Source organism: Bufo gargarizans, chromosome 5, assembly GCF_014858855.1.
Source record: "Bufo gargarizans isolate SCDJY-AF-19 chromosome 5, ASM1485885v1, whole genome shotgun sequence".
Lineage (NCBI taxonomy): Eukaryota > Metazoa > Chordata > Amphibia > Anura > Bufonidae > Bufo > Bufo gargarizans.
In genome coordinates this window covers 394,271,956-394,288,506 of record NC_058084.1, presented here as the reverse complement: position 1 = coordinate 394,288,506, position 16,551 = coordinate 394,271,956, and the positions used below count along the sequence as shown (strand labels likewise).

Below are 16,551 nucleotides of genomic sequence, written 5' to 3'. Positions count from 1 at the left end.
CACAGTTATGACAAAGAAAAACAGCCACTTTGAAAACCTAGGTACACCTTAACACGATAAAAGACACTAAATCACTGAAAAAGTCAAATTAAAGGGTTACTATTATTTTGTACACAAGGAAATCAAATCATTTAAGGGTACTTTCACATTAGCAGCAGGGGAGTCCGGCAGGCTGTTCTGGCGGGTGAACAGCCTGTCGGATCCGTCCTGCCGCTAGTTCACGTGTTCCCCCGGACTGCCGCTCCGTCCCTATTGACTATAATGGAGGCGGAGTTACGGTGGCAGCACATCAGCGCACGCTGAGAGGCAGCCAGACTAAAAGTACGACATGCAGTGCTTTTAGTCCGGCTGCCTCTCCCCTCGTGCTGCCGCCGGAACTACGCCCCCGAGTTCGGGAAATGTTTTTTTACAGTACAAATTAATTTATGAAGTTATTACCCGAAGTCTCGCGAGACTTTGCGAAGCAATAACTTCGGCTCATCTGAGCCAATACATTCTGATACTGTACACAGCTCCTGCTCCATATAGTATTGTAACAAACTTTCATGAGAATCTACTTTGGATGTTGCATCCAAAGTCGATTCGCTCATCCCTAGGTATATAGAATGTTCCAACAATACCCATATTCTTTACCCAAGTAAATATATATACTCTCAAACATGGCATTACACTTCTCTGTGTAGTCACAGAATGCGCAATAATGGTAGAGATTATTGTCATCAGCTACCTGGCGACTTGTGCTTTTAAATCAGTGCTTGATCCACAACCAGAATTGTTGCTTGAAGCTGAAATAAAACAAAGGGACAATTTGAGCACAACATAATAAGTTTGCAATAAAGGTAATTTATAAAAAATGTATACGTTTTAAGGGATTGTTTAGTAGAGTAATATTGATGACCCATCCTCAGGACAGGTCATCAATATCAAATAGGCAGGGATTTAACGTCAGGCACCCCTGCCAATCAGCTGTTTGAAAGGGTTGTGGTGCTCGTGCTTCCTCTTCAAAGTTTACCTGTACGTTGTCTCCTTTGCAGTGGCATTACCGTGTATTTACAACTGCTCTGTCCTATTTAGTTGCATTGGTTGAGCAGTTCTAATTACACTGCTCCACCGCTACAAGGGTGACAGCGCACAGATAAACTTTGAAGAGGTAGGAACACTCACAGAAGCATCTTGACCCTTTAAACAGCTGATCTTGTGGGTGTTGGGGTTTGGACCCCTGCTGATCTGATATTGATGACTCATCCTGAGGACAAGCCATCAATATCACTTAACTGCACAATCACTTTAAATAAACAAAACATCTTCTTTTGTTCAATCACACTGCATAGTCACCATTGCTAAACCAGATGTGATCAAGATCATGTAGACTGAGCATTAAGATGGTTCTGCTATATTATGATGACATTTTAAACTATGTGACATCATGGCTACACCCAGCATACACTTTCTGCCATGCATGATAAGAGTATGAGGAATGTGTAAGGGGGATAAACTGTACAGTAAGTGTCCAATACTTACCCCCTTAAAATATATTGCTAGGTCTACTGTGTTAGGGGATATCCTCCCTTTGACCCATAGCAGCACAGAAGGTTCTGCAACTATTCTACCATTCTGTCAATAGTTCTGCAACTATTCTACCATTCCCCTAAAAAAGAATTGACAGGCACCACACATAGAACTTTGAGTGTATTGTACTGCAGTAGTGGGTGAAAATGATTTACATGACGTCATTCAAGACTTCAAAAGAGTATACAAAAAGAATGATAAAACACAGACATTGATTAAAAACAAAACCCACAATGAACTATATGGTAAAATTTTCACTGATCCCCTATGTCTTTCTGGAGGATATGTCATCAAAGGCAAAAACCTGGAATACTCCTTTACTTTAAAGTGACTGTCAGAACTAGAATTGTTGAGCTTCTCTGTGAGAAGAAATACAACTGCACCATCTGTCTGCAATGTGCTGGTGGGGCACAGCTCTCCTGACACACGTGACTCAGCAACAGAATATCAATCTCTCTCTCTCTCTCAATCTCTCTCTCTCTCTCAATCTCTCTATCTCTCTCTCTCAAAAAAGGCTGGAACTACAGGTCAATCTTGGCCCAAGCCTTATAATCTTAAAGAAGTGAAATTACCATTTATGCTGTTTTCACTGGTAGAAAGGCTTCCTGCCACTTGTCCAAATATAACAGTGTTGAGGGGTGCCGCTGCTCCAGTTCCAATGGCACACACAATCCCTATTACCATGAGGATGATATCCCATTTATCTGCATACTGGAACTAGAAATGAGCAAAAAAAGAAAATTAGCATAGGGTTTAATTATACTTTTGTTGCTTTTATGTATATATTAGTCCCTCAAGTTACAATATTAATTGGTTCAGGGACGACCATCGTATGTTAAACCATTGTAATTTGAGTCCATAACTGTATGGAAAACCAGTAACTGGTTCCAAAAACCAAAATGTCATCCCAAAATAAGAAAACATAAATTTAGAAAAAAAATATATATAAAGCAAGTCCATAAGTAAAACAGCCAGGAATAGATTCTGGAAGTTGTAAATTACTTTCTATGGTGAGGGCACACACACTTTTTCAGGGTCTTGCATAGTACATAGATTTACCAGAGAAATAAAATGGATTCATTGCTCAAATGATGTCCAAAGGAGCAGCAGAGAGGGGGCAGTAGAGCACATTTAGTACCACAGAGGAGCTACTAGGCAACCAATAAAGGTGTTTTACCAGTGAAATGGCCATGTTGATTGGTTGGTTCTGAGTCTAAGACATTGTATGTTGAGTAGGGTTGAGCGAACCCGAACTGCAAAGTTCAGGTTTGCACTGAACTTTGCGAGTTCGGGTACCGGGATCCGAACCCGGACATTTTCACTGAAGTTCGGTGTTTTATTATTTTCCGTTATAACATAGTTATAACGGAAAATAATAGCATTATTAAGAAAGAATGCTAAATAAAATGGACATTGAAGGGTTAAAAATAAAATAAAACTCACCTCATCCACTTGATCGTGCAGCCTTGATCACGCACGTTTTCTTTCTTCAAGACCTGCAAGATCCCCATTGACTTTAATGGGGTCCGGGTTTGGGTCAAGTTTGGGTCCCGAACCCGAACTTTGACCTGACATTCGGTCGAACCCGGTGAACCCGAACTTCACCGGGTTCGCTCATCCCGAATGTTGATTCTAGAAAAGACCATTGTATGTTGAAAATATTACATCCTGAGGCCATTGTATCTTAAGGGAGGATTATATATATATATATATATATATATATTTATATTTATATACAGGGCTTGACAAATTTTCTTGGAATCTAGGAGCCAGCTAAAAAAGTTAGGAGCCAGGCGGAGCCGCGTCACACAGCCCCTAGTAGGTGCCCCCATAGTGCTCCCCCCCCACTTTTCCATAGAGCCCCCCAATAATGCTGTATGTCATGTTACATATACCGCCGCTCTGTCCCTGGACCCTATTGACTATAATGGGGACAGGAGTGGAGCTCCGGCGCAGCACGGCAGTTCGCGGTGAGAGGCCGCTGGACTAAAAAGTTGGACATGCAGTACTTTTAGTCCGGCGGCCTTTCACCGTGCACTGCCGTGCTGCGCCGGAGCTTTGTCTGAACAGTTTTTATAATGATAGGCTATGGTGTCGCACTGCGACATGTGACATGCATGCTGTGACTGCGACACGACAGTCACAAAAAATCCATCCAAGTCGCGTGGCATTCACACATGTCGTGAGACACATATAGCAGTGTAGTTGTGCCCTATGTGTAGTGTAACTTATTGTCGCATGACACATGTCGTCGTGTAGCCCTAGCCTAAAGCTGACCTACAGCAGTGGAGAAAAATGGCTGGGTTGTTATGGAAACCTGGATTAAAACTGTGTGTATGTGGAGACTAAGGGCCTGCGAGCTTCTATTGGCTGATAAGGGACATGTGACCATGTGTATGGCAGTTGGGATATGAAGAAAAAGACTTGCAGGCTTGTATTGGCTAATGCAGGTTATTTTTTGGGAATATACCAGGAACTGTACGTCTTAGAGAGCTGAGACCTGGTCTAAAACCTTCCCAGACACCTGATGTACCTGTGTGCCAAATTTGGTGAAGATCGGTCCAGTCATTTAGTCGCGCATAAAGAACAGACAGACAGACGTCGGGACAGACAGAAACTCATTGTGTACCGGCATGTTACCTCCACAGTATTCTTTCCCAGATAGTAAGTAATATGTGTACCAAGTTTAGTAGAAATCGATCAATGAATTTTTGAATTACAGAGCAATATTTGTGCAGCAAAATAGTTGGAGCATGCAAACTCCATGTAGCTGCTGTCTAGGGGGGTAAGACCCCCACAAGATTTTTTCCAGGTAGCAAGGGATATGTATAACATGTTTAGCTGAAATTGATGGTTGTTTTTTTGAGTGATCACGGAACATACATACGTCCTTCTTTTTATACATATATATATATATATATATATATATATATATATATATATATATATATATATATATACATATATATATATATATATATATATATATATATATATATATACTCATGGTATTTTACTTGCTTTTTTGCTCCCTACTGTAAAATATGTTACAGTTGAAACCAGAAGTTTACATACACTATATAAAAAGACACATTTGCATGTGTTTCTCAATTTTTTGTTTTGGTCAATTAGGATTACCACAATTATTTGCTTTGAGAGAGAGAGAGAGATAGAGAGAGGGAGATAGAGAGAGAGATAGAGAGAGAGATAGAGAGATAGAGATAGACACTCTGTGGGACTTAATTAATAGAAACCACCCATAAATGACCCCATTTTAGAAACTACACCCCTCAAATTAATCAAAACTGATTTTACAAACTTTGTTAACCCTTTAGGTGTTCCACAAGAGTTAAATGAAAATCTTTGAGCTCTGTGGTAATGAATCGCATTTTTTCCTAAAATGGCTGCTGCATGTGTGATGACATGGAGAAGGCAACTCTGGTATGGTGGGAGCAACCACAATGCCATGTATGCATGCAGCCAATCAGCAGAAAGCCAGCCCTGTGATGTCACATGCCTATAAATAGCGTCAGCCATCTTAGATTCTGCCATTTACCAGTGTACTGAGTGCAGGGAGAGATGTCTGCAGGGTCTAGGGACAGTGTTAGAAAAAACTATTTAATTGTGCTGAAAAAGCGATTCAGCAAATTCAGAAAATTCATCTGTGACACAGTGCCACCTGGCACCCCGCAAACAGAGGATCTGCCAGCAACACCAACACCTGGGTCACCAAGCATCTCTACAATGTCCCACGGAAGCGTTCATATCTCCATATCCCAAACACTGGAGAGGAAGAGGAAGTACCCCCTACCTACCCACGATCCCTAGCCCTGAATGCGAGCATTTCTAAATTACTTGCCTTTGAAATGCTGTAATTCCGTCTGTTGGAGACGGATAGTTTTAAAGGTCTTATGGCGGTGGCTGTCCCACAGTACGTCGTGCCCAGCCGCCACTACTTTTCAAGGCGAGCCATCCCTTCACAACCAAGTAGGGGACAAAATCAGGTGCGCACTGTGCAACGCCATCTGTGGCTAGGTGCACCTGACTAGAGATACGTGGACCAGTTAGCACGGTCAGGGATGTTATATCTCCATAACAGCACACTGGGTAAATGCAGTGGCGGCTAGGCCTGAGGCGGATAGCAGTTTGGCGCATGTCCTTCCACCACCGAGTATTGCAGGGCGCTTCAGTTTGCCTCCTGTTGCTTCCTTCTCCTACTCTGCTTCCTCATCCTCTACCAGCTCCTCATCCAGTCAGCGTAACACCTTCACCACCAACTTCAGCACAGCCAGGGGTAAACGACAGCAGGCAGTTTTAAAACGTATCTGTTTTGGGGACAAACCCCACACCGCGCAGGAGCTGTGGGCAGGCCTTGAACAACAGACCGATGAGAGGTTTGTGCCAGTCATCCTCAAGCCCGGCCTGGTGGCGTCTGATAATGGGCAAAATCTCGTAGCAGCTCTGGGACTAGCCGATTTGACGCACATGCCTTGCCTGACGCATGTGCTGAATTTGGTGGTGCAGGGATTCCTTAAATTCCTTTAAAAATTCTTATTTTCAATGGTCGGGTGACATTTTACAATTTTTGGCATATACAAACCCCTGCTGTGCCTGGATGACAGGGGCCTAAATCTCTCAAAATCCTCTGTCCTATCGCTGGGTGACAAGAACCCCCTTTTGCCATGAATGAACCCCTGCTGTGCCTGGGTGACAGGGGCCTAAATCTCTCAAAATCCTCTGTCCTATTGCTGGGTGACATGAACCCCTTTTGCTGTGAATGAACCCCTGCTGTGCCTGGGTGACAGGGAACTAAATTTTGTGAAAACATCTGTTACTGATAGGAAGATGCGCGACTACAAGCGCATGCTGATGATGGCATTCCCACCTGACAGCGAGGGCACAGTGGAAACACAAGGCGAAGGCAAGGGAGGAGGAGGAAGAGGTCGCCAACGCAGCTGGGGCACCACCAGCACCTGAGAAGGCAGGGTTAGCATGGCCAAAATGTGGAAAAGCTCTGTCAGCCTTGGAGGTGCTGACCTGCCCTGCAGCCAGTGTATAGTGTGAACATGTGTTTAGCACGGCAGAGAGAATTATCACAGGCCGCAGCCAATGTGGATAAGCTTACGTTTATTAAAATAAACCAGGCATTGATCCCACAGAACTTGTCCGTACCTTGTGCAGAATAGACATTTATACTAGCCTCAGCCATCCATTCTTGTACTCAAGTGCACTTATTATTTGTTTTATTTTGTTATATGTCCCAATATTTTGGGTGATACCCCAATTAAAAAATAAAAAATAACACAAATCAGGGCCCGACACAAGTTTGATCAAAATGTGCAGCTTCCATTGATCCAAATAGTAGGTATAATACCACTTTTAGAATGACCCCATTTCTCAGCTTTACTGCTTATATGTGTCTGCAGCCATTATTTTTTTTATTTATTATGTTTGCCTTATGGATGTGCACCCATGACTATGGTTATGAATAAGAATATGCCAGTCTAAATTTTCTTGTAACAAATCAGTGTTGGCTACCTATTCCTCCTTCACCGCCACGTCAACCTACACTGCCACATCCACCGCCTCCTCAACCTCCTACTCCTAGATCCAGACAGTAATTTCCCTGTTTCCCTGTTTGTTTGCAGAACAGTTGCCATGCTCTTAAGCACATTTTGCAGCTCTCTAGCCCTCTCCAGGACTATTTTAGAGCCATTTTAGTGCCGAAAAGTTCGGGTCCCTATTGACTTCAATGGGGTTCGGGCTCAATTTCGGGTCAAGTTCGGGTCCCCAACCCGAACATTTTTTTCAAGTTCGGCCGAACTCGTCGAACCCGAACATCCAGGTGTCCACTCAACTCTAGGGACAATTTATTTAAAGCAGAAGGATCGAATGAAAGGGCCAATTAAAGATGAATTTTACAAATTTAATTCCCTGTCACCTATGCAGAGCAGGGGTTTTTCATCGGCAGAAATGGGTTAATATCACCCACCTATGGAACAGATTATTTTAAAAAAAATTGGTCCCTGTCAACTATGCAGAGCAGGGGTTTATTCATGGCAAAAATTGTAAAATGTCACCCAAGAATTTAACAGAAAGATTTGTGATTTTTTTTTTACCTGTCTACAAGGTATAGCAGTGGTATATCACAGCCAAAAATTGGTGAATTTCACCCGAAAATGTAACAGACAAATTAGTGAAATGACATAAAATAAAATAAATTACGTGCAAATAAACTTGATTTATGAGGTGTAGGTCCATATGGAGTATGAGTTTAAGGAGGCGGTGGACGTAGCAGTGTAGGTGGAAGCAGTGGTGGAGGATGATGAGGAAGCCAACACTTGTTTTTGGTTTTAATTTTATATATTTTTTTATTAGGGTACACTCCAAAAGAGTGTGAAATATCCAAAATGCAACAATGAACAATTGAGCTGTAGTATAACAATGGCTGGTAAAGGCCGGTATACATATCTAATCTGCACAAGGTACGGACAAGTCCTGTGGGATCCATGCCTGCTTAATTTTAATGAACGTGAGCTTGTCCACATTGGCTGTGGACAGGCAGCTGCGCTTGTCTGTGATAACGCCCCCTGCCGTGCTAAACAAACGTTCAGAAAGTTCACTGGCTGCAAGGCAGGCCAGCACCTCCAAGACGTAAAGGGCAGGCTCAGGCCATGTGCCCAATTTGGAGACCCAGAAGTTGAAGGAGGCAGACCCATCATTCAGTACGTTTAGGCATGTGCACACATACTGCTCCACCATGTTGGTGAAATGCTGCCTCCTGCTAAGACGTTCCATATCAGCTGATGGTGCTGGTTGTTGTGGCGTGCTGACAAAGCTTTTCCACATTTCGGCCAAGCTGTGTTGGCGACTTCTTCCTCCTCCTCTGCCTTCGCCTTGCGCTTCCACAGTGCCCCCGCTGTCAGGTGGGAATGCCACCAGCAGCACGTCTATCAGTGTGCGCTTGTACTCACGCATCTTATGATCATGCTCCAGAGATGGAATTAAGGATAGTACGTTGTCCTTGTAACAGGGATCCAGCAGCGTGGCCACCTAGTAATCAGCACAAGTTAGAATGTGGGCAACTCGGTGGTCGTTGCGGAGACACTGCAGCATGTAATGCTCATGTGTGCATGGCTGCCCAGAGGCAACGAAAAGCTGTCCTCTGTGGGAGGTGTATCGTCTGTGTCCTCTGTATACCCCCCAGCGACGCCCCAGTGATGGCCATGAGCTGGTTTGGGTGCCACCCTGCTGTGAACACGGTTCCTCCTCCTCCATTTCCTCCTCCACCTTGTCATCCTCCAGAACTGTGCCCTGGCTGGACAATTGTGTGCCTGGCGTTTGTAGGTGCAGGAACCCACCTTTGGAGCCACTTGTGAATGACTGGCTGGAAACCCTATGAAATGAACCCTCTTCCTTCTCCTGTGCCACATCCTCTTCTATCATCGCCAGCAGCGTTTTTTCAAGGAGGTATAGAAGTGGGATAGTAACTCTGTGAACTGCGTTATCGGAACTGGCCATGTTGGTGGATTACTTGAAACAGTGCAACAAGGAACACAGGTCTCGCATTCAGGCCCAGTCATTGGTAGTGAAGTGGTGCTGTTCCGCAGAGCGACTCACCTGTGCGTGTTGCAGCTGAAACTCCACTATCGCCTGCTGCTGCTCACACAGTCTTGCCAGCATGTGCAAGCATGTGTGGAGTTCCACCTTGTGGGCACGTTGCAAGTGAGGCGGTGAGCTGGAAGGCCGAAGTTACGCTGCAGCGCTGACAGGCAAGCAGCAGCAGGGTGAGAACGCCAAAAGCGCGCACAGACAGCCCTCACTTTATGCAGCAGCTCTGACATATCGGGGTAATTTTTAAGGAAACTCTGCACCACCAAATTCAGCACATGCACCACTCATCGGTCTGTTGTTAAAGGCCGGTTTACAGCTCCTGCGTGGTGTGGAGTTTGTCCCCCAAACAGATACGTTTTAAAACTGCCTGCTGTCGTTTACCCCTGGCTGTGCTGAAGTTGATGGTGAAGATGTTACGCTGAGGCGGTAGGGGATGAGGAATCGGAGTAGGAGGAGGAAGCAACAGGAGGCAAACTAAAGTGCCCGTCAATTCTAGGTGGTGGAAGGACATGCGCCAAACTGCTCTCCGCCTGAGGCCAGCCACCACTGCATTTACTCAAGTGTGCTGGGAGATATAACATCCCTGACCATGCACATTGTCTGAAGAACTGCCACGCCAGGGATCTCCTTGGAGCTGGCTTTAGTGTGCTCGGTCCCTTGCTGCGGTGGGCAGTAGCAGGCATACTGTCTAGGGGATGGTTGCTCCGCTTTTGCACCATGCTCCCTCTTCTGCTGTGATAGTAGCTCTGTGTGACCAGCACCTCTTCCTCCGAACTACACAGGTCACTCGCATGACCTTGATTCAATGTAGAGTCGAAGACCTCATCGTCCTCCACATCATCTTCACCCCTGCCCTCCTCGTCAGTCTGCACACTTTCGAAAGCCCCAGCAGTTTGCACCTGTGTTTCGTCATCATCCGAGACGTGCTGCTGTGGTCCTCCCATGTACTCATCTTGAAACATAAGTGGTTGGTTGGGCATTGGTGCACAATCTCTCCCACTTCTAGGGCAGGGCTAGGTGGATGGCCCTAGGAAACCCTGCTAGCAGAGTCATCAAAAAGCAGAAGAGACTGCTGCATGACTTGGGGCTCAGACTGCTTGGCTGATTTGCAAGGGGGTGAGGTGAAAGACTGATGTACATCGCAGGTGCCAACTCTGATCTTTCAGCAGGAGACTGGGTGGGAGACAATGTAAAGGAACTGGAGGCACTGTCAGCAACTCAATCTACTATCGCCTGTACTTGTTCTGGCCTCACCATTCGTTGAGCCGCATTAGGCCCAACCAAATAACGCTAAAGGTTCTGTCGCCTACTAGCACCTGAGGAAGGTGTTTCACTTGTGCTTATAGCTTGCACAGATCGACCACATCCTCTCCCTGCAACAGGAGCTCCACCAGCAGCACCACGACCTGGGTCACGTCCCTTATTTGACGCTCTCCTCATATTTCTCTAATTTAGGATCTTGCCCAAAATGGGTGTTTTTTTTAATAACAGAATAGAACACCAGTATCTAATGCATGTATCTCACACCGACAGATGCAGCAAAGGCTGCAAATTAATTTTTTTGCCTAAAATGGGTGTTTTTTTTAAACCCAGAATATTATTGCACTATTTCTAGCTTGTATGTCACACTGACAGATGCAGCAAAGGCTGCAAATGTAGTTTTTTGCTCTAACTGGGTGTTTTTTTAATAACAGAATATAACAGCAGTATCTAATGCGTGTATCTCACGCTGACAGATGAAGCATAGGCCCCAGATGTAGGGGATTGCCAAAAATTGGTGTTTTTTTTTAACCCAGAATATTATTGCAGTATTTCAAGCTGGTATCTCACACTGACAGATGCAGCATACGCTGCAAAATTAAGTATTGTGCCCAAAATGGGTGTTTTTTTAAAATAACAGAATAGAACACCAGTATCTAACACGTGTATCTCACACTGACACATGCAGCAAAGGCTGCAAATTTTGTTTTTTGCCCAAAATTGGTGGGTTTTTTTACCCAGAAAATATTTGAAGTATTGCAAGCTTCTATTTCACACTGACAAATGCTGCAAAGGCACCAGATGTAGGATAATGGGTGTTTTTTTAAACCCAGATTATTATTGCAGTATTTCAAGCTTGGAATTGAATGTCACAAATGCACATATGCTGTGCTGGTGCACTGAGCTTGCATAAAATAGACGCCACTGCCCACCTAACTAACAGATGGTTAAAAGTTATTTTTCTGTGTCACTGGGCTCAGGGCAGGGTAAAAAGATTGCACACTACACCCACAAAACGAAATCTATGTAGATCGCTGAGTTAACAAGCACTTCTGATTAAAGATTCTTTCCAATTCTCTCCCTCACAGCAGCAGCATCCTCTCCCTACACTAGTAACAGCAAAGTGACGTGCAGCGCTACGTAACTCCAGCTTATATAGAATCTGGGTCACATGCTGCACTGGCCAATCACAGCCATACCATTAGTAGGCATGGCAGTGATGGCTTTTAAGGGTACAGATTTAAACGCTTGTTGATTGGCTGCTCTGCAGCCTTTCAAAAAGCGCCATTAACTCGCCGAACACCGAACCCTAACTTTAAATGAAAAGTTTGGGGTCCAAAAATCCTAAAGTTCGGTACGAACCCGAACTTTACAGTTAGAGTTCGCTCAACCCTAGTAGATAGCCATAGTGATAAGAGCAACCAGTGCCTGAGTCAAACAATATTGTAGCATACCTGTGCTGTTTTTAACTTTGTTTGAATAGTACACATAGCATCTCCAGCTCCTGCCCTGTCTAACTGCCATGATTAACTGCAAAGCGCTTAGGCAAAATAGCGCTACTCATGCTTATTGATCGTATATAGAGATGTCACGAACATAAAATTTTCCGTTCGCGAATGCCAATTTCTGCAAATGCTCGCGAACGGGCAAACCGGGCGAACCGCCATTGACTTCAATAGGCAGGCAAATTTTAAAACCCACAGGGACTCTTTCTAGCCACTGTAGTGATGGAAAAGGTGTTTCAAGGGGACTAACACCTGGACTGTGGCATGCCGGACGGGGGTCCATGGCAAAACTCCCATGGAAAATTACATAGTTGACGCAGAGTTGGATTTTAATCCATAAAGGGCATAAATCACCTAACAATCAAATTTTTTTTTGAACAACGTGGTTTAAAACATCCAGTGTGTGTATACGATCAGGTATGATGTTGTATCGATCAGGTAGTGTAAGGGTTACGCCCGGTTCACAGACATTGACAGACCAAACTCCCCTTTTAATGCACCGCAAACAGTCCATTTGCCCAAACGCAAACTTCCCATTTGCACAAGGTTGGATACCAAGCTAGCCATGTTCCGTTGATGTCATTGAAGGTTTCTTCCTCCACCCAGCCACATACAACACCAAGGGTCCCCGAAAGGTGAATTGAATAGATTTTTTGAACGGGGAGATGGTTAAAAACGCTGGCTCCCTCCCCTTTGTTTGAATCCACACCACAGTCACTGCGTCTTCGCCGTGCAATTTACTGTCACACCCGATAGGAGTGGTATTTTCTGTAGTACTATTCTCATCAGTTTAATCCCTGTTACGTCCCCTATCCGGGGACGTGTGTCAAATTGATTAATCATTGTCGAATTAACGACATCCTGAAATAATTTTGTTTTGAACTCTGTACTTGCTTTGTATTGGAATTGATGGGGATTTTTTTAATTGTCTGCATTATTTCTAATAAAAAAAATCATAATAAAGTCTCTTAATAGTTTATTTTATGTATTAAAAACCCATACAACTTAAAAAAAAAAAAAAAAGAAAAGTTATGTTTTTTCAATGAAAAATTATCCAGCCGATCGCTTTTAGTCTGATCATAATGAAGCAACGGCCTTATCTGGGGTGTGGCAACATTGCAAACACGCTCAGAGGTGATGATCGCTTCATTGCGATATGCAAGCCCCTTCACCACAACAAGGTACAGATCACAAAGGGGAATTGACACATGTATGTGCCTTTTTTTATTTTGTTTTTGCAGCCACAATGCAGCACCAGAGGCCAGAAAAATTAGGCATGTACACATGCCTAAAAATTTGGTATTGTTGCACCCGCTGCTGTAGCAGCGGCCGGAAAAATTGATGTTTTCCAGGCAGAACGGTGACTAAAACATTGCGGCTTGAACCCTAGTTGGTGGCGGAGAATTCACGAAAGTCATCCGGTATGCAGACATTAAATACAGCAGCGTGGGGACCATTTTGAGGCCAAGGCATGTCATCAGGCCTTTTGTTAGTTAAACGTATCCCCCACTGTCAGTCCCTTTGGGATCCATGCCTCATTCATCTTAATGAAGGTGAGGTAATCAACACTTTTTTGACCGAGGCGACTTCTTTTGTCAGTGACAATGCCTCCTGCTGCACTGAAGGTCCTTTCTGACAGGACACTTGAAGCGGGGCAGGCCAGAAGTTCTATCGCAAAGTGGGATAGTTCAGGCCACAGGTCAAGCCTGCACACCCAGTAGTCAAGGGGTTCATCGCTCCTCAGAGTGTCGATATCTGCAGTTAAGGCGAGGTAGTCTGCTACCTGTCGGTCGAGTCGTTCTAAGGCTGGATCCCGAAGGGCTGTGGCGATGTGTAGGACTTAAAAAGCTCTGCATGTCCTCCATCAACAACACATCTGTAAAGCGTCCTGTCCTTGCCGCCGTGGTCGTGGTAGGAGGAGGATTACTTTCACCTCTTCCCCTGTTAGATTCCCGTTGTGCTGTGACATCCCCCTTATAAGCTATGTAAAGTATATTTTTTAGTTTGGTTTTGAACTGCTGCATCCTTTCTGACTTCCGGTAATTTGGTAACATTTCCGCCACTTTCTGCTTATACCGGGGGTCTAGTAGCGTGGCCACCCAGTACAGGTCGTTCTCCTTCATCCTTTTTATACGAGGGTCCCTCAACAGACATGACAGCATGAAAGACCCCATTTGCAGAAGGTTGGATGCCGAGCTACTCATTTGCCGTCAAGCCAGCTGTCAGACGCCGGGCAAGGGGGTGACTCTGTGACATTGGCTTCTTACGTTCAAACATTTCCTTTACAGACACCTGACTGTGGGCAGATGAAATGGAACTGCTGAAGGTAAGAGGCAGAGTGGCGGGTGGTTGAGAGGGGGCAAGGAGGACAGAAGTGGTTGACGTGGCTGAAGATGCTGGACCAGGAGGAGGATGGTGGCTTTGAACTTGTGTGCTGCTTCTACTCGTCATCATGTGTTGATCCCATAGGCATTTGTGATGTGCGATCATGTGCCTTCGCAAAGCAGTTGTACCTAGGTGGGTGTTGGATTTCCCACGACTCAGTTTCTTTTGGCACAGGTTGCAAATGGCATCGCTGTTGTCAGAGGCAGACACACAAAAAAAACTTTACACTGCTGAGCTTTGCAATGACGGCATTCTGGTGGTGGCAACAGCATGCGTTAATTGGTGTGCTGTCTGGCTGACCCCAGGTGCCGATACATGCTGTCTGACTGTGCCACTAGCTCCTTGCGACGACCTCCCCATGCTTCCAACTCGTCTCCTCCTCTCTGTCTCCCCTTCTGAACTTTCCCCCTCTTCTTCTCTTCGAGCATGCACCCACGTGGCATTCACGGATACATCGTCATTATCAACCGCTTCACTTGTATCTGACACCTCAGCAAATTAAGCAGCAGCGGGTACAACATCATCATCATCATCACACTGTACAACCATGTATGCAATGCTGCCTGACTGTGACATATCCCTGTTATCTACATCCCCTGGCAATAATGGTTGTGCATAACTAATTTCATCCAACTGATGTGTAAATAACTCCTCTGAGGGATCAAGTAAAGCGGCTGTGGTGGCTGTGGTGGTAGTGGCGGGCGGAGAGTGGTAACTTGAAAGCAGGTGACCAAAGCTGAGCTGGAGGAGGATGGTGCGTCAAGGTTCTTAGCGGAAGCTGTTGAAGATTGGGTGTCCTGTGTAAGCCAGTCAACTATTTTCTCCGAATTTTTTTGGGTTCAGGGTACGTGGCCTCTGAACACTGGGCATTATTCCAGGGCCAGTGGAAATCACAGCACCACGACCACGACGGCCCCTGTGGGGTGGCCTGCCTCTGCCTGTCATTTTTAATTTATTTTTTGTGAAGTGGTACTATACGTGCAAGGTACTGTGTCAACCTATATAAGTGGTGGGCAGTGGGCACAGTACAGTCTGTGTGGGCCTGACACACATGGGCTTGCAAATGTGATTATATCACAGAAACATTTTAAATATATTTTTTTTTTCTGCAAGGTATTTGAGTGAATGACACCCTGTAACGGTATGAGTGGAGGCCTAGCCAGTGGCCACAATACAGTCTGTGTGGGCCTGTCACACACGGGCTTGCAATTTGCAAATGTGATTATATCACAGAAAATTTTTAAATCAAATTTTTTTTATCTGCAAGGTATTTGAGTGAATGACACCCAGTAACGGTATGAGTGGAGACCTAGCCACTAGCCAGTGGCCACAATACAGTCTTTGTGGGCCTGACACACATGGGCTTGCAAATGTGTTTATGTCACAGAAAAATATTAAATATAATTTGTTTTTTATCTGCAAGGTATTTTCTGTCACACCCTGTATGAAATGGTGTGCACGTGCTGTCTGTGACAGAGCCTGCAGCCTCTCACACACGGGCAGCCAGGCAACTGCAATATATATATATATATATATATATAAAGCACACTGATGTACCAGCCCTGAAAAGGGCTTTTTGGGGTGCTGTCAGGACGCTGTCCTTACAGCAGATGAGTCTGTGGACACAGAACAATGCCCTAGCTAACGCTTTCCCTATTGAATCAGCAGCAGCAGTACTGTCCCCCCTCTCACTGTGAATGCAGCTTCCGAATGAGGTGGGAGGGTCTGGGAGGGAGGATCTGCTGCTGATTGGCTGGAATGTGTCTGCTGACTGTGAGGTACAGGGTCAAAGTTTACTCAATGATGATGTATAGGGGGCAGACCGAACATCGCATATGTTCACCCGCAGCGGCGAACGCGAGCAAGCTATGTTCGCCGGGAACTATTCGCCGGCGAATAGTTTGGGACATCACTAATCGTATATAGCAATTAGAAATGAGAAAATCGAATTGCCTCACACTTTGTGGTAACAAATCGCATTTTTTCCTAAAATGGCTGCTGCGGGTGTTAGGACATGGAGCAAAGAACTCTGGGAACGAGGGATCACCCACAATGCCATGCATGCAGCCAATCAGCAGCCAGACAGCCCCTGTGATGTCACAGCCCTATAAATGGCCTCAGCCATCTTGGATTCAGCCATTTTCCAGTGTGCCTAGTGCAGGGAGAGATGTCAGCAGGCGCTAGGGACAGTGTTAGAAAATACTTTATTGTGCTGAAA

General features: G+C 45.0%; 1 protein-coding gene across 5 annotated transcripts in view; it reads right to left on the bottom strand.

Moving 5' to 3' along the window:
- Positions 1 to 16,551, bottom strand: part of LOC122939628 (ATP-dependent translocase ABCB1-like) — a 902,460-nt gene that overhangs the window by 731,826 nt on the left and 154,083 nt on the right. For all 5 annotated transcript variants that reach the window (XM_044295741.1, XM_044295743.1, XM_044295745.1 and 2 more), the window contains 2 exons: positions 2,142 to 2,286; positions 728 to 785 (listed from right to left, as the gene is read on the bottom strand). In XM_044295741.1, the coding sequence (XP_044151676.1) occupies positions 728 to 785; positions 2,142 to 2,286 (203 nt within the window). The remainder of the gene's footprint in view (positions 1 to 727; positions 786 to 2,141; positions 2,287 to 16,551) is intronic.